General features: G+C 45.5%; 1 protein-coding gene and 1 long non-coding RNA gene across 24 annotated transcripts in view; one reads left to right on the top strand and one right to left on the bottom strand.

Moving 5' to 3' along the window:
* FBRSL1 (fibrosin like 1) overlaps nt 1–19,190 on the bottom strand; it is a 494,766-nt gene extending 475,576 nt beyond the window's left edge. For 10 of the 23 annotated variants that reach the window (XM_056504123.1, XM_056504124.1, XM_056504136.1 and 7 more), the window contains exon 1: nt 18,848–19,188. In XM_056504123.1, the coding sequence (XP_056360098.1) occupies nt 18,848–19,141 (294 nt within the window). In that variant the 5' untranslated portion in view covers nt 19,142–19,188. Of the gene's footprint in view, nt 1–18,847 lie in introns of all 23 variants that reach the window. The other 13 variants (XM_056504118.1, XM_056504130.1, XM_056504119.1 and 10 more) reach the window with 3 other exon arrangements.
* A 1,035-nt stretch (nt 19,191–20,225) lies between these two features.
* On the top strand, nt 20,226–24,667 carry LOC130259736 (uncharacterized). The gene is made up of 3 exons (XR_008841692.1): nt 20,226–20,403; nt 22,366–22,451; nt 23,790–24,667. It is a non-coding gene; the product is annotated as an uncharacterized LOC130259736 (long non-coding RNA).

Below are 24,667 nucleotides of genomic sequence, written 5' to 3'. Positions count from 1 at the left end.
ACATCCCAAGGCCACCAAGCCAATTTCCCTCTCCAAAATTCTTCATCATCCACACAAACCTCATCCCCCTCCCCAATATTCCCAAATATTTACACAATATCCAGAAGAGCTGGGAGGTGGAGGGAAAACAAAGCAGGGCTGCTATTGCACTTGGCGGAGCTCTGGGAGATGAGACAGAAATCCCAAGGGCAGAGCAGGGGAAGGGCTCTGCTCTGGGCACTCTGCAGGGCACTCCCACGTGCTGCAGAGACCCCAGCACCATTCCAGAGATCAATCCACGAGCCTCTGCAGAGCCAGCAGGGCAGGAACAGTGCCTGGGAGAAGGATGATCATCCAGAGCAACCTACTGCCTTGCCAGGCTGCTGTCTGCACTTTCCAGCTGATTAAGCCAAAGGATTGGGGGGAATTTCACAAACTAAATCCTTAGAATATAGAAAAGGGAAGGGGAGGAGAGAACAGCAATGGCTGAAGGACGTTCAGCAGCGAGAGATGCTTTTTCCTGTTAGAGTAATCAAAATTCACAGTCACTAAACAAGTGGAGAGAGGACCTTTTAGCAGGAACAGCTGAGACACTGATTTGAGAATGAGAAAAAGACCATTTTTACAGAGTGAAAAGCTCTAACCCATGCAGCTATTTGTAGCTGGTAGAATACACTGGATTTCTTGCCTTTATCACCACAAACAAGAGGCTGTTTGTACTGTAAAGCTGCAACTTATACGGCCAGCACCAGTGTCTGTTCCTTTATACTTCATCTCCCAATTTTATCATAAGCAAACATGCAGCTTACAGTTGCCTATAAATTTCATCCTCAAACTCTTCAGAACAAAACACTGTGTACTTTAATCTTAATGTTCTCCCTATCAAAAAGATCCTGCTTGCAGGGTTTACAACTACTAAGCAGTAAAGTACCAGGAGATAAGTTATCCTTGTTTTACAGAAGAAACAGAGGGACAGAGATTAAATAACTTATCTAGACAGGGGAGAAAGTGATGTGCCCCAATTTTCAACTCTGATTTTTCCAGCTTTGCCCCAAGCTGTGCTGGAAGTACTTTGGAAGGGCTCTTGAGCAGCTACTGCAGAGAAAATCATTTGCAAAAATTAAATTTCACACCCAGTTTTAATAAAACTTACACCCTGATAATTCAATAAGCAGGATGTGAAAAAACTCACAAGTTTAAACAGCTCAGACAATTTAAAGCTAGGTGCTTGTGCACCTGCAATTATTTTAATAGAAGGCTTTATGAAGGCCAGGACACTTCATGGGTGCTGCTCTACTTAAAAAAAATATACAGTGCCATGAGTGCTCAATCCAAAAGAACAGGCAAAGGAACAAGCAGGAGTTTACAAGCAACCTAAGATAGGTCTAACCATTTTAAGCTCATAGAGGAGAGAAAACATATTTGCCACACATGATGTGCACCCACACACACTTTTTACTGATCATATACCAGCTGGGACATGATGGAAACCAGGGAACTCCTTCAGCTACCAATGAAATTGGGTAACAGCAGGCAGGTGGATACAGCTGCCTCCCTTCAGTTTAACATGAAGCTGTCACAAGAAAATAAACATATCATTTCCTCAGAATACTTCTTCACATGCAGTCTTCAATCCCTAAATCCTGAATGATTGACAAGGCATTGTTCCACAGACCCTTGAAAAGGTTATGTTTAGAAAAACCTCTACCTCTCACTAAAAGAGGAAACGCTCAAGCAGTTTAAATTTGGTGTAGCAAGAAACTTGCATACAGATTAGCCCATTTATTTGTTATGATATTGCAAGATACTGTTTTATTAGCTTAATTTGTCTTTAGCAGCACTGGAGACCAAGGTAACTACAGCTGCATTGCTGGAATCTATATTAAAAAAACCCAACTTTTGAAAAAGCATCTTCTTATTCTTGTACCTGCAACTCAATTTTGTTTATTTTTTAAAAAGGCTGACTTATTTGAAGGAAATGAAGCTTTAAAAAGCTGGGTGGCTGTTGGCAAATATTTTATACCATTTCTCCACTTCAAAGACTGTTCATATCAGAGATTCTACAAAGTCCACAGCATGCTAAATTGACACAAATCCCTGACAGAAACAGAGCTTATGTGTAACCTACTAGCAAAATTCAGCTACCTGAATAATTAATATTCTTCAAATTAAGACTTCACTTAGCTCTCTAGGTGTACAATATTAAATTTACTCCCATTTGTTAATTTTCAGCTTCAGACCAAAATCAGAGAGCAGCCATGGCAATTTGGCCCCAGTGAGGACAGAGTTTTGACTGACACTCACTTCAGCAAGGCACCATTTCACCCCTGGTCACTCCAAGCTCCTTCAGTTCATTTTTCCTTCTTTCCCTCAGGTTTTTAAAAATTTTTCTCCTTTCATATCTCTTCTGAAATACACTGCAGCTCTAGTGAGTTCCCAGCCCTCAAACAATGTATTCTCAAAAGGTGCAGCCAAGAACACCATTACAAATGAAATCTGTGCTGCAGCTTCGAGGGAGCTGGGACCACTTTACATGGTCATGTCTGACATTAAAAAAAAACAAATAACACCAACCTATAAGAGTGAGCCATCTTGTTTCTTTCAAGTCTGAAGAAGCTTTGAGAGTGAAAAAACAAAGCAACTAACAGTAATGAGTTACACAGGACCCGTCATCCATGCGCTTTGCTTCCAAGGGAGCAAGACGAAAACACAACATCAGATCCACATGAAATTCTGCACCTAATCTGCAAACCAGTTACCATGACTGCACATGCAAATTGGTCAGATAAAAGCCAGTCAGAGGAATAATTGGCTATTTGGAGGTACAAAATGACTAATTTATCACAGCCACCACATAAGTGGGTTGTTTTTTTTTTTCCTCCGCTTCATAATTGCGCCACTTAATTCTCCAAGTCCAACCTGGTGTTTCAGATGCAGTGTGGTACAGTAAGTGCCAAAACAGGAGAGCCCAGGCTCCATCCACATCTCCAGCACTACTGTGACACAGGTCCAGACTTTCATCTGTGCCCCACAGGTCCTGGCAGGAAGTCAAGGCACAAACTTCTAAAGGTGACTGTGAAAAACCACCCATGCAGTCGTGAACCTTTCTTAGTATGTGTAACCTCTGAAGAAGCCTAAGAAGCCACCAGTGCTGAAAATGCCAGCATGGGCTGCACCTCTGTGGTGTCACCAACACCACTTGTGAGCCTGAACCTCCTGAAAAGAGAACCTCCAACCTTCAGCATCATTTTCCTCATGCTGCTCAGACTCTCTATAACTTGCAAATTTACACAACTCTCATTTTCCTGCCTAGCAAAAATTTGGCACAGATATCAAACCCCATCAGCACCCAATCTTCTAGTAATTGCAACCAACTACAGCTTCATTCTAGGTGCTCACAGCTAAGGCAGGAGCAGAGCATTATCATTTCTCTCCTCATCCAGGAGGTGACTGGGCATCAGTGACCAATGCTGTCCTTTACTGGCGACCACGAAGACCAGAGAGCTTCAACTTCAATGCCTCTTCTGCCTACTAAGATATCAACTACTCCTGATGGAAATATTGGTAATTTTCTTCTAATACCTTCTTCTTGGGGTATAAAATTAATTCAACTAAAGCAGAATTGCAAAAGAACACAGGAAGCAAAGCAGAACTGGTCTGTATAAAATCTAACACTGCAATGCTCAGACTTCAAGGATGCCATGGCATCAAGCTTTCCAAAGCCAGCCTTGAATATTCTCTCCTTTAGGCACAGAGCAAATGGATCAGTTGCTAGTAATTATCTGTTTTCCCTGTACTTCAGACACTACCATCTGTGAATTGGGCCCAGTATCTTCACACAGTAATTGTGAAGTCTTACATGGGAGCTGATACACCACTCATTCCTTCTGAGGTTTATAACAAAACATCATCCTCCACATACTTCCAGCCCAGTAAATAAGCATATCCTGCATAGAACTGTAGGATGCAAAAGTACATTTGTACATGCAAAACTATCAGGGAAATCTGGGCAAAAAGACAGTTCTGTGTTCGAAGCTATCTAATTATGAGATGACCAAGGCAAGTTTGTGGGCTTTTATTCCAAGTCCACCTTCTCCTCATTGGAGCTGGGAGCCCGTGGTGTAACCCAGTGTTCTCTCTCTTGCAGCTGGGGCCAAGAAAGCCCCTGGCTCCAGACTGGTTCCTCTCTGCAGGTGCCTCCCCATCCCCTGGCTCCTTGTGCTCTCTGATGGCTCCGTGTGCGCTGCTGGAGATGGGATCTGGTGTGCACAGGCTCAGAAGGAAAAACCCTCTGCCCAGATGTGCTAATCCCCTGTGGCAACCCACTTCACCACACATGACCCCCGATGGCAGGGCCTGACAGGGTCAATGACTGCTGTGCCACCGAGGTTACTTCTGCTCACTGAAGTCTCTGATGTGCACACAAGAGGGGCCCTCCCCCTCTTTTAGCACAATTAAATACTTTTTATTTAGAAATGTGCACAATTTACGTGCAATTTTCTCCCCACACAAGCAAGCTCCATTAAAGCCATTTTCACACATCAGAGCCAGCGTTTAGCTGGGCTCAAACACCGATCTTATCCTCCTGACACTTTCTTCAATCCCTCTGTGGGATTACAGCTGGGAAAATGACACTGATTAGAAGAACTCCATCTTCCCCCACTCCTTGGATTTAATATCCAATACAGTCTTCTCCTTAGCACAACATATGCATGGGATAGAGTACAGAAAGAAAGACAGGAGGAAAAAAAATAACAGAAGGCTAAAAAGTAGGAATTATTTTGTGAACACAGCTACAAATACCATTTGCAGACTGAACTGCTTTTAACTTTCTGCCATCAAAAGGGTTAGATACCTCATCCACTCCAAGCAACCAGCCAAGCACAAAAAAGCTTGTCTCCTCTTTCTCCCTGTCACATTGAAACTAATCACTGAAAACAAGGTAGAAACTGTGTTCTCAGAGCAATTAACGTGCAAGTGAGGTTTTATCTTTCCCAGTAATCCTTTCTACCCTCTTCCCACAACCCCATAAATGACCAACTTCAGAAGCTGGACCAAGACCAGAGTCACCCCAGCACAACCATCATTTTACACTACCCATTCCAGCAGACTTGCAAGATGACCTAAAACAGAAAGAACATGTAGCTGTAATCCTGCTGCAAAGGCTCAGGCCATATTTGCAGGGTTTCTTTAATCAATACACATCTGCTCTGCATCCCCTCTGCCCTGTGCCAGAAGGGCATTTGCGTGGCTGTGCAGCCAGCCAGATCAGGGAACCAGGGAATTAGTTTTCCTGGCAGCATAAATGCTAGAGCTGGCACAAGGGAGGTAATTGGGACAAGCAGCCAGGGCAGGAAAGGACCATCCCCTTCAGCAAAAACACATACTTATGTCAGATTAAAGTGGCCACAGCCCCAGCTCCCTGCTCACTCTCCCCCTGCTTCTGCAAGCGTGGGAATTACCCAGCAGCGTGGAAGATCAAGTTGTTTAGCCTTGGAAAGGGTGTCCAACTAAACACAGAGCTATTTTCACAGCTTGTTTCTTTGCTCACCAGCTTCTTCTCCCTTTAAAAGCAAAAAAACCCGATTGAATAAAGGGATTTGGATGCCATCAGTCATCGTGTTCCTGTGCCCAGGCAGGAGAGAAGGTGCTGGGCTGCAAGGGACTGAGCACAGCAGCCCTGGGCTCCTAAATGGAAGGGTGCTAACATTTTCCTCTGGCAAGGTAAACAATCCCAGCAGTACAAAGATTGAATGACTCCATGGAACAAAAGGGAAAATAAGGTCAAACCAGGAAAAAAAAAAAAAAAGGAACAAGAAGCAAGCAAGATGAGAGAGATATGACAGATACAAACACACAGAGCAAACCCCCAAGAGGCTGCTCGTTAGCTCTGAAGCCGAGCACATGGAAAAAAAGAAGAATTTACTTCTTCCTCAACTGGAATGTTTGCATAATTGTCACTTTCAATTCTACATAATTCCCCTTTCTACACATTTGTTCCGTGTCTAGGCCACCATGCATGAAATAAATCCCTGTCTCGGAGCACGGCCTGTCTGTGCTACTCAGGGTGCTAAGGAGATTGGGTTTCCCGTTTATTCCTGTAGTACATTCCAAGAAGGTGTGAACAATGCTGTATCAGCCTTAAAATATCAACCAGACAGATATCTACCTCGGCCAGGACAACTTTGCCTAGGCAAATTTTTCTAAAACCATAAAGCTAAGTGAGAGTGGTATTACTGAAGCATTAATTAAATACCATTTTCCCCCTTCCCTCCCTGTGACATGCTCAAAGCCTGCCCAAACAAATAATTCAGTCTGAAGTTTTAGGGCTGTTTCTTCTCCCAACTCAAATTAAAATCAAATGCACTCACTTTCGGGGTAGGTTCAATTTTCTTCATGTTTAGTGCTGATACCCAGGTGCCCTATTAAAAAAGCTAAATTATAAGCTCAGATATTGAAATATCAACACTAATTAGGTCTTTTAGACACACATTTTTAGATGCTATTTAGAAAATCTACATTAAAAAGAGCAGGGGCAAAGGACGAACTCTCAAAATTAAAAGGAGCAGCACTGGGTAATTAGGCACCCAGATTCTCATTCTTTTTTTAACAATAGAGACAACCACCATTTCAGTGGCCACAGTCTAAAGAGGACACAATATTATTACTTTTTTGAGGCTGAAGGAATTAGAAAACAAAGTTCAAATGCTGCTAAACAGAGGTGATATTTAAAGTTCATTCAACTTTAAAGCTTGACAATGTATCATTAGAAGAAATTCTAAAACCATTTCTGCTCATCACAGCAAAAGTTTTACTTTGCAATTCAGCTGCAACCCAAATTCTGACCTTCTTGAAAAGTACCTGCAGAAAGACATTCCAAGGTTTCCAGTTTGGCAGCTGCCTGGGAAGGCAGAGCCAACGGGATGTCGATGCACCAGGAGGGAAAACCTCCACAGCCTATTTTTGTTCTTTTCACCAGCATCAAGAACACATTGCAAGACACCAAAATGTACTCTTTTTGAAAAGGCTTGATCCCCATGAAGACACAAAGCCAGGTGATTCTTTTTCCTCCCATGTTTTTTCACTTCCAGAAGCACACCAGTTTAGTGAACTGCTGGAAGCTATCACTCCCCAGAGAACACAGATTCCCAGGGTGGGAAGGGACCCCCACACTCTCTCCACTTTCTGACATTAAAATACCAGTCTTACACCACTATTAATCTCCTCCTAACTCAAAGTAAGTACTGGAATGCTCCAGTAAAATTGGTAAAAGAAGCTACACTTCGCATTTTCTCCCATTTCTCTCTGTATTCTTATTGGCATGCTTTATGTGTCTGGCTTTATGCTTTAGGCACAGACTCATTATTCCTACAGTATTCAGCAGAGACTCAGTGAATAATCACATTCTGCTTATGTTCAGAACATGGTAAAGGTAATACTGGGGAAAAAACACCAGTGACTTCATCTGCTAAACATATATAAACAGGGAATGGGAATTTTAACACACACGTGAACAGAAGGAGAAAGATGGAAAAGAACAAGGAGAATTCATTTACTGCTTGAGACAAAAATCTATTCCCCCTCTTCAGCAGCAGCAGAAGCTGCCCAGATAAGTGCACTGAACAGTGAAAATTTACCTGCAGGTAACTAGCAGATAATCAGAAATACACAAAAAACAAACCAAGGAGCACCCCAAGGGAAGGCGAGCTTTATTTGCCTGCAGGAAATACAACCAGAAGCTGTCCATTTACCAGCCCTGATGCTGACACATGCTCTGCATAACAGCATCTCACCACGCTGCTCAAGACCACCCCAGCTGTTGACCCCATCCCATGCCACAGGAGGACAGCAAAGCAAATTAATTTGATTTTGGATGGCCAGCACATTGTACTTAACACAGATAAACACTCACAGTTTACACTCTGTCCTTTTCAGGTCAAATTAATATCATTGCAGGTCGCATCAACCTCACCAGCACCATCAAACATGCCCCTGTTTGGGCCACACAGCTCCATGCCAAAAGTCCCCTGCAAACGTGCCACAGGCTGGTGTATGATTGCAGACACCATATCAGCAAGCAGCTATTTAGTAGCAGCCACAGTTAGCTGACCTTCAGGCAGAAACTCAGTAACCTGATGATGATGACATTCCTGGCTCTGGACTGTCTGCAGCATTTATTTTGGCAGTGGTGGAGAAAATCCACTGATACATTTGGAGCAGGAAGCGCTGATCAGGAAACCAGAGCCCTCGCTGCTTGAACAGCCTGCCCTGGAAACCCTGCCCCACCTGAGCAACACAGCACTGCAAAACTCACGGGAAATAATATTTATAACCTCACAATCCAGCAGCAGGGCTGGCCTCTGAGCTGTGGCACAAGAGCTACAGTGTTTGGAGACAGCAACTTTATAATCCTATAACCCTGAGCATCTCCTGGGCAGAGAACCAGGCACCACACTCAGACACTCCACAACCCATCCATGTGTTTCTCAGGACACAACACAGCTGAAGGTAGGAAACCAAAGATGCTCTCTCTGGAAACAGCTTGTGTAAACTGTTTGGGGGGTTTTTTTGTTGTTTGTTTTTTGTTTGGGCTTTTTTGTTGTTGATGTTGTTTTTTTTGTTGGGGTTTTTTCGTGATTTTTTTTTTTTTCGTTTTTTACAAAGACCAACTTCAAAAATAATTCTTAGGAACCCACCAAGAAACCAACCTGCATACAGCTGTTTGTCTGAGGTATCACCTGGGAGTTTACATTAGTTTACACAGGCCCTGTTACAGCAGCTCCATAACCTCTGGTTTGGAAACAGCCTGTCCTACACCTGCCAAAACACAGGGTCGTTTTCTAACCAGAGCAAATGAGCTTGATGTTAACACAGGGCTCCTCTATCCAACAGCTGCTAAAAAGCTGCTATTTCCTTGCAAAAAGCCTGAAAGTTGTACAGGTAACTTAAGCGTGGGAACCTTTTCTAATTGAGTCCTGCAAGCACTTTTGCCTGGATGCAGCTAAAATTTTAAACTTCCAACTCACACTGCCTGTGTGACTTCCAGCAACGTGGCAGAAAAGTCATGTATGAGTATGGGAGAGCTGTGTGAAATCAAGTTACAGACCCTGTGCAGCCAGAGGCTCCCAGTTGTGTTTCACCATCCCTTTTCCCAACACAAACAGCACTGGAAACACCAGTGCCTGCATGCACCCCCTGCACAAGTTACACAGACCCTGCACAGCCAGGGACAGGAGCTGGGACAGCTCAGCAAGAACCCACAGGGACAGGCTGAGAACAAGCCCCCAGCCACTCCCCTCCCTGCAAACCCACCCCAGGGCTGCCCAGGGAGTGGAACACGGCTCCAAGAGAGTGATCAGTTTGTTTGATGTAACCAACAACACTGCCATGTGCACGCTGACACCAATGCACAGATCTCTGCGGAGTTTGATGGATGAGCTGATGGCAGGCAAGTTATAAAATCCATCTGCTTGGAAAACCATTGTCATTTTCAGCTAAAAATCACACCAGCAAACTCGTATCACAACTTTGTACTATTAAGAGCCAAACTAAAGTACCAGAGTAAGGGGTGGCATTCTTTCCTGGGGAGAGCTTGCAAAATATTCAGCAACTCAACACTAATAGCAGTATGACAGGGTTTTTTTCCTTTTTTTTTTTTTTTTTTTTCATGCACCAAGTGCTTTAGTTAAGCCTGAGAAAAAAAATAGAAGGTTTTTTGCCTATCTTGCAACAAAACCTCTCTTGAGATGTCTGTTCTGCATAAAGAGAATTTCCTAGTAAATGCATGGAAGAGTGCTGCTATGAGAAGCAAGATTATAAATCCAGAGCATCAGGAAAGACTGATGAAGCTTAGAGGAACTTAAGAAGCCTGAAGTCAAGGCCTGTATTTTATCTTTGAGAAGAGAACTAGAGCTCAGGGAAATCTCAGGCTGCATTTGTGCCACCAGCAGTGCCCAGAGCAGGGCATGGCACTGCTCAGGACATGCCACAAGAAAGGCTCTCACACACCTGGGGTGGGGCAGAGGAGAAACACTTCCCCAGGACTTTGTACAAGATTTTGGCATCAGAGGCTCTCCCATCACCTCCTGCACAAACACAGCACATGTCATGTGTGAGACAGTTCTGTCACATCAGGGGGTGACAGAGCTCCCCTGAGGGGCACAGCCAGCTCCCAGCAGGGACCCCACAATGGCACAGCCAGGGTGACACAGGCAGTGATGAAAGCACTTGCCCAGAGCTCAGAGAGAGGAAACTTGTGGCAGAGTCAGAAAGAAAACCCCGTTATCTCAACTTCCGGACCCCTCTGCTTAACCGCCAGACCACAAAACACTTTTATTGTAGGATCACATTTCAACAAATAGCTATTTTCTCTTAGCACAAAACCAACTCTGCAGTTTTACTTCTAAAAATCCATTTTTACTCCAACTCTTTAGGACTCCAAGCCAACCCTGTGACTCAGCATAAACAATTTCTCCCTCCTTTGCATGCCCCAGTTTTATTAAGTAATCCCCATAAAAGCAATTACTGAGCTTTGGACTGAAAAATAACTAGGGAAAAAAAAAAAAAAAGAGAGACAGGAAATTCTGCATATCTTTATTTGCATACAGATTCCCTCCCTCCCCCTTTCCAAGGTTTTTGCCATGAGGTCTTTTATGTCTCTTTCAATAATCATATAATTATATGATTCCTAAAGTACACGCTGGCAACACTTCAGGGGATTTTAGTCATTACAGGTGACAAGACTTTTCTCTCATGTCTAATGCTCGCTAGGATTTCCTTCCACTTCATTCACAGATAAGATGAAGAACCAAGTGACACCCAAAATGCTCTCACAGACAGATTTTGGGGGAATCAGCCCTCTTCCTTCTTCGTTACAGGTGCAGGAAAATGGGCAGAACTGAACTGGAACGAACTTCAACTGGAATGATGCACTTTTTCAATTAAGCAGCCCATCATTTTTCCCAGGCACCACATCCAACTATTTTAATGGCTTTCACATTTTTTCTTTAATTTTACAATCTGAAAGAAATGCCAAGGTTCCATCAAGGACTAAGAATGCCATAATTCCATTTCTTCCAATGGCTGCAAGTTATTAACAAGATGTCAAAACATCATAATTATTTTATATCAAGTTTGACTGATTCCATAAACATCTCTTAGCTGCACACCATCCTGAGTCTCACTCCCCCTGAGTGCAGGTATGTGCTCAGGCTAAATGGAGTTAAGAGGCTGCACATCCTCTTCCACAGCACTGCAAGAGACATTTAAGAGCCACCAAAACATCAACAGCAATAATGCATTTTATTACCTGATGCACTTGATGTCATTGTAAGCTTTGAGACATTGCTTTCTTTGAAACTCTTTGGGGGTTTTTGCTCCTCTCTACACATAAGAGCTCCCAGGAAAGAAGCTGCAGCTTCACTAAGCAAGAGGAGGGGTTAAAGGAATGAGTTTGGTGTCCTTCAGAAGTCACCCAACAGCCAGCAGCTCTGAATTACCATTTGTTTCCCAACTTGGGCTGCAGGCTTCTTCCTAACTTCAGCATCTCGTCACTAAGTACACGTTAGGTCAGGGACACCCTAGCATCAGAGTCAATCAATCTATATTTAAAACTGGGGTGGGGGGGAAAAAGCAAAACATCAAACAGTTACTGTCTTATTTTTATGAAGCTAGAAAGAACATCTGTTGAAGGGCAAGGTAACACAATGATATCAAACCACAAATGCTATAAGCTTCACATTCAGACTACAGGCACAACTGCATCATGCATATGCATTTTCTGAATTCCTCCCTATGACAACCTGTGCAGAGGAGAGAGCAAGGCAGGCTGTGGGCACAGGAGAGGAGCCCAAGAGCAGCTCCTTGCCCTGCAGACCGTGAATGGCAGCCCTTGAAATAGAACATTTAACTCCAAATTGCCACGTTTGTGTGGCACTATAGATAGCCAGCACAAGATTAAAAAAGCTTTGCTCTGAGCACAAAGGGAGAGACAGGAATGGTGCCATAAGCCCATGTTTTGCAGCCAGTGGCGCAGGGAAATAATTTTGATCCCTTCAATCCCCTTATCCATGCCAACCACTGACCTTGCAGATGCAACTTTTGTTCAAGTTCAGTCCCTTTTTGGCTCGAAGCAAGACAGAGCTAGAGAGGAAACACTCTCCATTCATCCTGGATCATCCAGGCGCTGTGCACACAGCTGCCCCCGTGCTCCTGTTAGCCAGGTAATTCTGCACTCCACATCCAGGCACTCAGGACAAAACAATTAAGCTGCAGAGGGTGCCACTCAGCTCTGTGCCTGTCACTGGGGCTCACACTGCTGGCCTGGCTGGTGCAGCTCGTACCTGCCCAGCTTTCACAATCCTGCACCAGAGGAACTGGACCGACAACTCCCCACAGGTCGGGTTTGCCTGGGCGGCTCGGGAGCTGTTAACCCTCCTCCATGGTAAATGCTTCTGCATTGAGAACATAAAGACTGATTCTCCTTTCAGCATCAGAGCACTATTCTTAATAGTTCATTAGTCTTGGAAAAGAGACTGTTTCTCAAGGAGATGGACCAGGGCTGGTAACACTGTACTCCAGCTCTTCTCTCTCTGAAGAGCATGGCTGGAACAGTCACAGCCCCGCTGTGCTGAACACAGTAGAGCCAGGAGATATTTAAACAGCAAGAGCCACTTCACCTACATAAAACTCTTTTACACATTTACCATGATAAACTAGAGGCATTAAAGTGCAGTGAATTGGAAATTGTTCTCACTTAGAGCTGGATGTTCACCTACAACTGATACCAAGATGCACACCCTACACACTGTATTTCAAATCCTTATTTTAAAAAAGCAACAAACCCAAACTGCATCAAGCAAGAAACAGTGTTTCAGTTCTGCTGAGACTGCTCTCTTTCGAGTACTTGCTGCAGCACCACGAACTACACAATATTCCTACACCCTGCACCACCAGGACAAAGCCCAGATGCTGGAGAAGCTGAAGCAATAAGCATACTTGGACACCCCTCCACCCAGACCAGGTGCACACAAAGCCTGGCACAGGGGAGCAGCCTGCTGTGGCTGTGCCTGGAGAACTTCACACCTCACCCAAAAAAAGCAGGGAAGCAAAAGGGAAAAAAACCAAACCACCCCAAAACCTTTTTATCAATGTGTCTCCAACCACAGCACTGAATCTCAGAATCGAAATGATTTTTTTCACAAATGCAGTTTCATGACCATCAGCCTTCTGCAGAGCAAGCAGGGATCTACCAAAGAAACAACAAGAAACACCAGGCTGATCTCATCCTGCCCAGCTCCCTTCTTCACTGCTATTTTCCCAGAAAGTCAGTCAGCCTCATTCTGCGAAATAAATGAGATAAATGATAAAAAGTTGCATCTTCTTAGCATACTGAGAGGACAGTAAAGTTTTCAGTTCTTACTAGGCATGAAGTGATATGTACTACTGCAAGTAAACATTTATTATCTGAGTGAAGTGGAACACTAATTCTATTATATTCCTTTTATTAGAAAAAAAAATCTTGTCTGTGCAATACAGCATACCTTATTTTTTAAAATACTATAGATTCTAATAATTTTAAAACTGCAAATATCTTCTGAATTTCTCTGTGATGGTTGGTCTACTTGACATTTCAGCAAACTTCACCTCATGTTTTGACCCAGGTTTCAGAGTGCTCAAGAAAGCCTGAGCAGTTATACTATGAAAAACTACTTCAGAAAAACCAGTAGGATATTAAGAGGTCTTTCAAAACACCCAGATAGACAGAATCAAGTGCAATTTGAGTTTAAAATGAAACCTCATTCGGGATAAGGGTGACCCCTGGGCTTGGTTGGGATTTCCAAGCAATTTCCTCTCCCCAACACCCCTTTATGAGCAGTAAAGGTGCCCTGACCTTGGCAGAAGGGATGGCCCCAGGCAGGGGCTGCACTTGCCATGCACCCCATCTCTCCCTCAATCCTGGCAGCTTTCCTGGGAATTCCCATCCAGCAGAAGAGGACAGGGAAGCCCACCACTCAACCATGGCTTGCAGGAATATTGCTTCCCTCAGCTCCTGGCCCAGCTGAGCAGATACTTCAGGCTTTCCACAGCTCTCCCCCTCTGCTTTAATCACCTCTGATTCCTCAACAACAACAAAGATACCTTAAGTACCTGCTTCAAACAAGATGCAAAAAAAAAAAAAAAAAAATAATCAACAGCTAGGAGAGCAAATCAATGGAGACTAGCAAGCCTTCAGGAAAACCAAAAGGCATTTAGAGCCTTTAGAGCATCATCCAGAAAATCATTAGCTTTCCTGGGGTTAAAAGCACTTTTTAAGAGGAATAACTGGCCATCAGAAATGCTAGCTTGATACACCATCACTTGAAAATTAAGTAGAGGGAAAAAATACTTTAATATCTAGAAACTTGTTTTAAAACATAACCTAGCAATGGAAAAATCTAAGTGGCAAAGCAGACACAGAGAGAGATGGTGACAAATCAGAAGTTACATTGCTAGGTCAGTGGAGCTAGCACAAAACCTTTGGAATAGGAAGATGCAGTTAAATACATTGGTTTTCTTATCAATGAGAGATCAGAGCAACAGTAACAGGACAGTGTACAGCACACATGTGAAAACAGCCTTATCAAGATGACAGCCAGAGAACTTATGGATTTTGTCCAGGAGTCTACTAGGAGCAACAGGCTTTCTAAACCCTGCTACACTGAGGCAGAACAGCAGAGAAGGGGCTGCAGCACAGCCAGAGCTCTGGGTACAAACAGCAGGAGTGGGTGAAGCATTAATCTCCTTGGGGCACAGCTGGGCCCCAGCTCAGCTTGTAAGGGCAGCATCTCCACTCCAACACCACACGCACAGAGTCAAGGTCTGCCCTCTTTCAGCTCAGGGATCTGCTTCTACACAACCCATCACACACATCTGAGCATGGATTCTCCTCAAGATTCTGTAAACAGGTTAAACATTCCTCAAAAAAACCCATACACACACACTCACCCCTCAAGAAAGTTAAAATTTCCATTCAGAGCTCCAAAGCTTTGCTGGAATCTGTAAAAATGATAAACAACAGCCAAAAAGAAAACACAACCCCTTGTCTTTTCAACTACTTTGGGAGAACAATTGCTCTCAAAGATCGCATTCATTAACATTCTGATGAAGTTCCCTTTTAGCGCTGTTTTTCATACTTGAAAGGAACAGCTATGATCAGAGAGAGCCCTCAACTACCGACTCACTCATTTAGATTCTCTCGCTCTGATTCACCAATCACCTTCAAGAATAATTAGCAGCTTCATCTGAACGTAATGAATATACACACATGCTCACATCCATACCATTCATTTCGGAAGGCAGGGAGAAATCCCCCTTTCCCCAGCCCGCCAGCTCTTCCTGACCCCTGGAACAGCAACCATCTCCTGGTGGCTTTTCCAGCAGCTGACCACCTCAAGCCAAGAGGTCACAGCAAACTCCATTTCCAGGTTAAGCCCAAAGTGGTGGTGAGTGGTTGGGTACTAAAAACCCCAAACAAAACACACACATCAGCTGTAACCCGCGTGAAATCTGGGTTGGATTTATACAGGAAGATCCAGGGGAAGGAAGAGAAAGGAGAAGTTTTAACTTCTCATACACAGAAAAGAGCTGCTGCTTGTATGTCTGTGGGGCTGGCTTTTTTAGTATTTTACTTAATTTAAAATATATATATGTCATCAACTCAGTCTTTATTTGGAAGATGGTAGGATAGGAGATACATAAGTCAAGTCACAAGTATCGCCAAAACAAGACACATGATTTTCAGATGACAACTGCCAAAGGAACACTGTCACGAGTAAAAATCCAAAATGCTTAGAAATTCACACCAGAGAGCTAAAGGAGACCTCAGAGCCATCCCTCAGTATCAACCTTAACTGCTCATACTCCCAGGTCAACACAATGGAAGAATACACACATTTATTCTATAAAGCACCCTTTACTTACAGGAACACCAGCGGTGAGAATTTGCTTCAGTGGGGAAGGGGAATTCACAATACGGTGAGATACAAAGAAAAACAAACCAAAAACCACCTTACCTCTCCCAAATGATTCAACCATTAAGTTCTACCTAAACACTGAGAAATTTCATTTCCAAGGGGAAACCCAGGCTTAGTTAAGTCTATTAAACATAACCAGAGACCATTGTAACATCAAGAAACAAACCAACCTAGAACACCACAATGAACTACCATATATGTAACAAAAGCTCCTTTTAGGATTAAAAAAACGAAATAAAATACTTTCTTAGTTCAGTACTGTCCCTAGGCCATGTACTAATTACTACACTTTCTTCCCCCTCATGAGCATAGAAGGTTTCAATTCTTATTTTATTTTCAAAAAAGCATTACAGCAGATTTTAAATCCTCTTAAAAAAACCAGTGTACACCAAAATACAGATTCTCTCCAAAGCAGAAGAAAACCACCTGTTGCAGTCAAGTTCACCAGAGAACACAGCTCCACACCACACAAAAAGACCTTGCCATTTCAGTCATTTACATAGGCATATACTGCTTTAAATACTTTTGCCTTAACCATCCCATTCCCTTGCTGCTGCATCTCATCTGCCAGACATCACCCACAGTCCAAGGCAGTGCTCCAGGGAAGAATCCACACCATGTAGAGTATTTTCTTCTTTCCAGTTTTACAGGGATTTAGGAAATACACATCATCATTACATCCAAGAACACAGCCTTGAACATAACACACCTGGCTGGTGTGAAACAGGTGAATTCTGCTCACACTTTTCCCTATGAGGTGTCAACCACCATGGTTGCAGAGGTGCACATGTTGTTTTCTAACATGTTGGTAAATACACTATAAATCAGTTCGTTTCAGGTGATGTTCTTTCACATGTTGGTGAAATATACTAGAAATGGGTTAATTTCAGGTGGTACTGAAGTTTTTTGCAAGAATTTTGGATGATTTTGTAAAGATTTTTTTTGTCTTTTTAAAGAAAAACCAGAAGTGCTTCCACAAACAGAAGTACCTTGGGGTGGCAGATATTTAAGGTCACTTTCTACCCTTGTGTACCTTATTATCAAGGTTTGAGTGATTCAATAACAAGGCTCACCCCATCTGAAAAGCCCAGAGTTTTCCCCGTCAGCCTGGAGGGATTGCACTATCATTTGAATTCTATTTCCTGATAATGTGCTCATCATGGTAGAAAATTTCTGCAGGAAGATGAATTTTACTTTCTTCCCTGACAGCTCAGTAGAGACTCAGGGGTTTAATTGGACCTATCTGCTGATGCATATTTGACTAAGAGCATGCCCAAGAAAAAAAAAAAAAAAAAGGTTATACAGACAGGTCTAGGGCTTGGTTTAGAGGCACACGAGAGCAGATTGCTCGCTCATTATCAGTTCTGCATACACAAAGTACTCGGCTTTCCTGTTAGGACAACACCCCACAAATGACACCACAGAAAGGCAAGGAACAGCCATCACCAAGCTAACACAAACCTTCTTCCCTGTCCAGCACCTGCACACCCAGAGCTGCTCAGGGCCCACTGAATGTCCCTGCTGAGCAGAACCTGCTCCCCCAGCCAGGATCCTGACCCCAGGGCAGATGGCCAAGGCCACTGCTGCCACCTCCATGGGCACACAGGCACCATCTCTGGGACTCTGAGAACTTGGCAAAAACGGGCAAAAAACTCCCCAAAACCACAATGCCCCCAAAGGCCAGCATGGCAGGAGGGGTGGGCTGGGGAGCAGCAAAGCCCAGGAACAAAATGGGACCTCGCAGTCATTAAAGATCCCAGGGCAAATCAAAGTATTCATTAGCCCCTGCAGAACTCCTCACTACTGTACAGGTTAACACACAACTGGCAGGAAATACAAAGTAGGGAGAGCACCCAAAACTTTGCCCATGTCTCCACCATGGTGTGTCAAAGAAAGTGAGCAAAAGCACCAGGACTGCTCACATTTACTGGGAATTCAAGTTATTGCACCCAACAAGCAACTTGTGAGGTGCTTCCTCTCCACAATTCACTTCTTCCCCTCGTACACAAACAAAACAAAAATCAAAAGCCAAAGTCATAGTTTGTCAATGCCCCTCTGAAAATATTAAATTTCCTGCTCTGCTTAACTTAGCTCAGACAAGGCAGGCAGTATTTGCTTAGCAAATATTGTTTGTAATAAGTTAGACAAGCAATATTTTTTGCCAGCCTATTAACACCAGAAAAATATGTACAGTCAACAAGAGATGAAGAATTTGTTCAATTACTTCAAAAATGGGAATTACAACCGAGGGATTATTATCCATTTAAACATCTCTTTTCCACAAAATGTCAAACACTAGCCATTTGCTAACAATCTCCGGAGACAGATAAAGTAACATTTTGGCAATGCAAACACAAACTCCCGAGCTGGAGGAGGGGGAGTGGGAGGAAGGAGGGCGGGAGGGGGGGGAAGCTCCACCATTCACAACAATGCCGGACCATCCCAACACGCCGGGATTATTTTGCAACCAATTAAAACCCCAAACAAACATTTGACTTGCCCGAAGTGATGGCGAGCAGCGGCCGGAGCCGGGCAGAGGAGGGGACGGGGGAGGAGGGAAGGAGCAAGGCGGGGAGGGCAGAGAGTTGCCAGCGGAGCCGCGATCGCCGGGGCCGGCCCGGCACCCTCCTGACCGCAGCCCCGGGATCCCCCCGGGCTGACACCGCGATTAATGCGCGTTAATTGCCATTTGCAAAATTCAGCAGCCTGAAAGCGCCGCGCTTCCTTTCTCAAATCCCTTTTTTTTTTTTTTTTTTTTTTTAATTTTTTTTTTCCTTTCCTTTTCCCTTCCACCACCCCCCCCCGGCGGCCCAGCCCCCGCCCCGCGGGAGGGCAGAGCCCCCCGGCGCTCTCACCTCCAGCGCTTCCAGGGTGTTGAAGCTGGCGATGGCGAAGCCATCGATCAGGTCCTCTTCCTGGGAGCTGGACTCGCGGCGGCGGCGGCGCGGGGGCCGGGCGGCGCGGGCGGCGGGCGGCGGGCCCCGCGGGGCGGTGCAGTTCTGGCCGCCGTTCTCCTTGCCGGGGCTCGGCTCCTTCTCGGAGCCCGAGGACGGGCTCTGGTTCCGCGGGTCGCGGGCCGCCGCCTCCCGCCGCCGCACGCGGTCCCGCTGCGACCTCGACCTCCGGCTCTGCCGGATTTTCCCATCCATCGCCGAAGAAGAAGCAAATTAAAAAAATTTAAAAATAAAAATAATAATAATAATTAAAAAATTAAAAAAAAAAAAAAAAGAAAATTAGAAGGCCGGGCGCGAGGGGGGGGGGAGGTGGGTGGGAGTGGGGGGGGCGCGGGGGGAGAGAAAAGTCGCCCCCCTCCAACTCACCGCTTCCCCTCTCCAAACCCCGGAGCCCTTAAAAAATAATAATAATTATTTAAAAAAAAATCAACAACAACAACAAAAAAAATCCTGCTGTTCAGAGCCTCGGATCCAGGGCGATGATAATCCACAGAGCAAGGCTGGGTGGCGGTGGCGGTGGGGCGAGCGGCACACACACACAAAAAATATTAAATCCACGGAATGACCTTGACAAATTTCCACCCCCCGCCTCCCCCCACCCCCCAAAAAAAGCAACGACGGGAAGAGGAGGGGAGGAAAAAAAAAAAAAAAAAAAAAAAAAAAAAAAGAGAAGGGGGGGAAGATTTATCTGGATCAGGACGAGGACACCTCGGATTCACTCGGCGCGGAGGAGAGAGGCAGATCCAGGAGGCTCGACCCAGCTCGGGATAATCCAGGCGCGGCGCCCCCTCCCCGGAGGCAGCGCCGCTCCGGGGCCCCGCTCCGGCCGCCGCGCACCGCCGGGGGGGCCGCCGCCGCCGCCGCGCTCGCCGCCCAACTTTCTTGCCGCGGAACGAGCGAGACAATCCCTGGGCAGCCCCCGCCGCCGCCCGCCGCCGCCGCCGCCCGCCGCCGCCGCCGACCCCTCCTCGCCGGGCGCCGCCGGCGGCTCGCAGCCCCCCGCCGGCGCGGCGCGGCGCCCCCGCCGCCGCCGCCCGCTGCCGGATGGCGCTCGCCCGCCCGCCCCAGCCCGGCCGCCCGCGGCGCGGCGCAGCCCCGGCCCCCAGAAGCCGCTCAGTCGGCGCTGCCCGGATGCCGCCCCATTCTCCCCGAGCTGGGACGCGGCGCTAGCACCGCCCGGCCGGCCGCGCATGAGCAGGGCTGCCAGCTGCGCGTCATTCCCCGGCGCAGGCCCGGCCGTGCCCCCGCTCCCCCCCTTCCTCCTCCTCCTTCCCGCCCCGCCGCCGCCTCACCGCCCCTCAGCGCGGGCCGGGGGCGCCGCCGCCCGCTCCGGCCCCGCCGAAAGTTTCCCCCGGGCCGCCTCCTGCCCCGGGACACCGAGGGGACAGCGGGGGGACACGGGGTGCAGGGGAGCTGGGGACGGGGGACGGGCTGCGGGATGGGCTGGGGGTCAAATGGTGAGCACAGGGAGGGCAGGGACAGGGAAGGAGCTGCGGGAAGAGTTGAGGAGTAAACTTGGAACCGAGGCATCACTTGGGGGTTCAGGTCAACTTGGGGAACACGGGAAGAGAAACGTGGAAAGAGCGGAGGGGTGAGTTAGGGAACAGTCTGTGTGTCGGGACAAGTTCGGAAATGAGCTGGTGATGGTGCAGGACACGGAGCTGGGCAGCCAGAGCTGTAGGTGGGACAAGGGGCAGTGGAAGGGAACCGAGGGTTGGGGCTCGTGGAGATGGAAGCAGGAGACTCTGTTCATTAGCTCCTGCTCCCCATCCATTCATCTTGTTGAGGTTTTATTCGGGCTCTGCAGTGCGGGAGAGGGCTATTCCCCTCCTTGATTCCCTGCAGTTTCAGGCCCTGTCCTCTCTCCAGGATGCCTTGGCCAAAGGTTTGGTCCTCTGGCATTCCCTTGGGACAGGGACTGACCTGGTGGCCGGCTGAGCAGCTGCGCAGTGCCCAGTCCCAAGGAGAGCGCTGAGGAAGGTGTGCCTGGATCAGGGCTCCTGCACAGGGCTGTCCTACATATCGCAATGGTAGCAGGACTTAATCCTCCCGTTATCATCTTTTATTGCACAAAGTCAGATATCGCAGCATGTTACCATCACTTCTGGCTACTCCCTTCCTTGTGTGGGGCGGCTTTGCTCCGCTGGACTGACTCGGCTTAATTCCTTACTTCTCCAGCTGCTTTCACCTTCCCTGGGGGGTAGCCCTTAGTTCTGGATGTGAGAGACATTAGAAAGATGTTGTGAAATAAAGCCTAAAGAAATCCATTGAGATTCATGTATAAGGGAAAAAGTCCATGAAGGAGATTCAGTGGGAAGCATGGAATAAGGGAAGCCAAAAAAATCTCCTGTGTTCCAGTTCAGTCATCACCAGGGATGGTGGTTTCCTCAGGCTGGTGTCCCCAGAAGTGGCAGGCTTGCAGCTGAATGTCTAACATACCCATCAAAACTTCGATGTGGGCACTTCAATGCCCACTTTCCCACCATTTTCTTACGTTCCCCATCTAATTGTAACAACAGAGTAGTCAAAAATTAACCCCCTTCCAACCTGGCCCAAGCAGGCTCTTGGAGAAGGGTTTCTGGTGTCTGGCAACAGTGTTGCCCTACCATACTTAGACAAGCGCTAAAATAAATATCATCCTCTTAAAATGTAGGATAGAAACGTCATTTAAATTTAAGCCATTTAAAACCAAAGGTAGAAATCCCATGTGTAGTGCAAAGCCTCTTAATGCAAATAGTCAGTCATGCATTGCATGCCTCAATCACACTCCTATCGGTGTCATTTGTGTCCTAATAAAATCCTATAATCTTTTGTGTGCCAATTAAAGAAGGAAGATAGCTAAATCTAGCTGCTTCCTCGGGTAATTACAGGCTAGTGGGGAGCCAGACAGTTATCTGTCCTGGGTTTTTCTGGACTTTGGATTTGCAAAGGGTATTTCCTGTTTCATTAAGTGGCTGTACAGTATTTTTTAAAATGTGTGATATCTGAAAGGCACAACCAAGATCCTGGAGATGGTTGTTAATTAAAGGTCTACATTTAGATACACCTAGTTTAACAACGGATTTGGTTTAACTGCATTTGCTTTACCAGTATTTTAAGGGACACTTTCTAGAAACAAGCATTCACACTGAGTTCACCAAGTTATTTTTACACTGGTGAGGACTGGTGTCCTTTTATTTACAAGGTAATTTCTATGTTGCTTGTAAGTACATCATAAGAGTAGATAATTAAAAAATATAAACTGGGGCATTTTTAACAGTTTCTCTTGCTAGGATTCATCTCACTCCCATTGTGCTACAGGCCCTCCATCATTAATATGCATTTCTAGTTCTCTTTTTTTCATTCACTTCCAAATTTGCTGACCAACAAGGACAGTGGAAATTGCCTGTAAAGTTGCTTTCTTTATTTCCTGTCAGCAGGGTCATCAAGATTCTCATCCCGTGTTTACGTACAGGAGTTTAATGTCACTGGGAGTGTAAACCAAAGGTGCCTGCTGGGGAAAGTTGTGAGTACCATTATTTTTTCCAATTAATTCCACAAATTCAGCAGCACTATGATTGTCCATAGTTATTCTTATTTTTTTATATATATTTTTTCTTGCTGAAAGATGCAGCAGAAGGGTCATCCAAAGGAATTAACAAAATCAAACTGTCCACATGGGAAAGGATGCCTCTGCTTCAAACAGCATCTCTGAATCAATCATGCCTTTCCTTCCACCAAGGCAATTTCGTGTTCTCAATAGAAGGCAGACCTACAGTGGTTTTGTTTCCCCCCAGCATCAAATGGCATTCTGCACAATGATATTCATCATGTTATAACTCTAGGTGAATGATAATGGATCAGAGGGAATGAAAACAGATTGATGTTAAAACAGACAATTCCCTGCCACAAACCTGGGAGCCCTCCACTGCTGCCTAGTCCATTCATTCAGTGGATAATTGTATTAGACATTCCAACAATAGAGAGGCCTTCTTCATTAATCCTGAATTTACTGAAAAGAAGCTTTGCAGACTATAGCTCTTTCGGTGCTTAGACAACATCAGGCAAAATTTACCACAGGCTTAAATGTCTAAAACTCAACTGGATAGGAACGAACACAGAAAATTCCAAAAGCAAGAGAGGTGGGTGAGTGAGGCCAGGGGACAGGACAACCCAGGAGCAGCACTGCAGGTAGGCAGGGGATGTGAGTGCCTTTGCAGCAGAGCTGCAGCTCAGGTGATGCCAAGGAAATGTATTGAAAAGCTTTGGCTGGAGTGCAGGTGCAGCTGAACTTATTGGTCCAACAGTATGAGACCTGGGTTTGAGCTGATTGTCCCTTTCCAGCCTCTAGCTTGCCACATGAGCCAGTGAATGCCAATCCCTGCCATGTGATGGGGCATGTTCTGTAACCCTGGTCTGCATCAGGTGACAGGGGCTAAGCAATACAGATCAAGTCTCTTAGCAGCTGTCCTGTGAGTCAGACCTCGATTACAATATTGACATTAACATTTTAATCACATGCATGCTGCTGCGGATTTTAATGACAAACTTGCTATGCCTTTGCCTTTTGAGGATCAGAAATTAGACCCTTGTTCATAGCTGGAGTGAGTGTGGCATCAGAGCAGCAGCAGCAGCCACAGCAGTAAATATGGCATTGCTCTCACCACGAGCCTGCCCCTGGACATTAACCTTGCTGGCACTGAGCACCTCACTGGAACAGGGACTTTGTTCTCAATTACTCTGTTCCTGTGTCGGGGGCAGTACTTATGAGAAAGGAGAAAGGCGGTGCTTTTGTATTCTCGGTGGCCTGAGGCAATGCGAAATTCTACCCAATCCCGGAGTTACTACCATTTTCGATTCACAGGTACGTTCATCAGGGCAGAGTAATCCAGAGACGTTTCCTTCATCCAGTGGAGGTGGAAGGGTTGCTACTCGACTTTTTCTGCCCAGAGCCATCTGAGTGGGGTGAAGAAAATTCAATGCAAATGAGAATCATGCCCCCAATCTGTGCTGTTCCTCTCACCCCAAACACGCTCCACAATCTGTTGCAAATGCTGCAAGCTGAGTCTGCGAGGCTTTGCTTTGTTAAAGACTGTCATGTCCAAGGTGGAAGGACAGCCAAAAGGTCACAATAAATAAACTAAATACAAAATTGCTTAAGGCAATAAAAGGAGACCACAGACTTTCAGTACAGCTCTGACATGCACCAGGAGACACTTCAGGATGTTAAACAAGCTGGGGGTTTGTGTCAATGGGCTTAGATGTTTTCATTTGTTTCTTTCCCTGCTATCCCAATACTTTGCCAAAACAATCAGGCCTTAACTGCTTGGTATCCTTTTCACAAATATGGGCTGCCTTTATCACTTGTTTCATCATGGTCATTTGCACTGAAAATACATAATCACTGTCGGAGTACAAAGAATCATTACGAATAATTAGTTACTTCCAATATGGCAAGTCAGTCTCATAAATCTTGAATATTTGGCTTTGGTTTTGGAAAGAGATTCCTTAACGGCTACACTTGTGAGACTCTGTTAATTGATATAAAATTGTATTCAAAATTAAATTTGTTTTAACAGATCTAAATCACCCCAATAAATCAGCTTCAGCCTATCTGCTCTAAGGGTTCAAGTACACTTTTTTTTTTGCCTTTGGGAGAAACTATGAGCTTGCAATCAATGCTTAGAGAGCTGGATCTGACCCTCCCCTCATTGACTAATTGCTTCCACATGCTGACATGGG

Source organism: Oenanthe melanoleuca, chromosome 15, assembly GCF_029582105.1.
Source record: "Oenanthe melanoleuca isolate GR-GAL-2019-014 chromosome 15, OMel1.0, whole genome shotgun sequence".
NCBI lineage: Eukaryota > Metazoa > Chordata > Aves > Passeriformes > Muscicapidae > Oenanthe > Oenanthe melanoleuca.
Note: the sequence above shows the minus strand (reverse complement) of the source record. Positions and strands in the feature narration are given on the sequence as shown.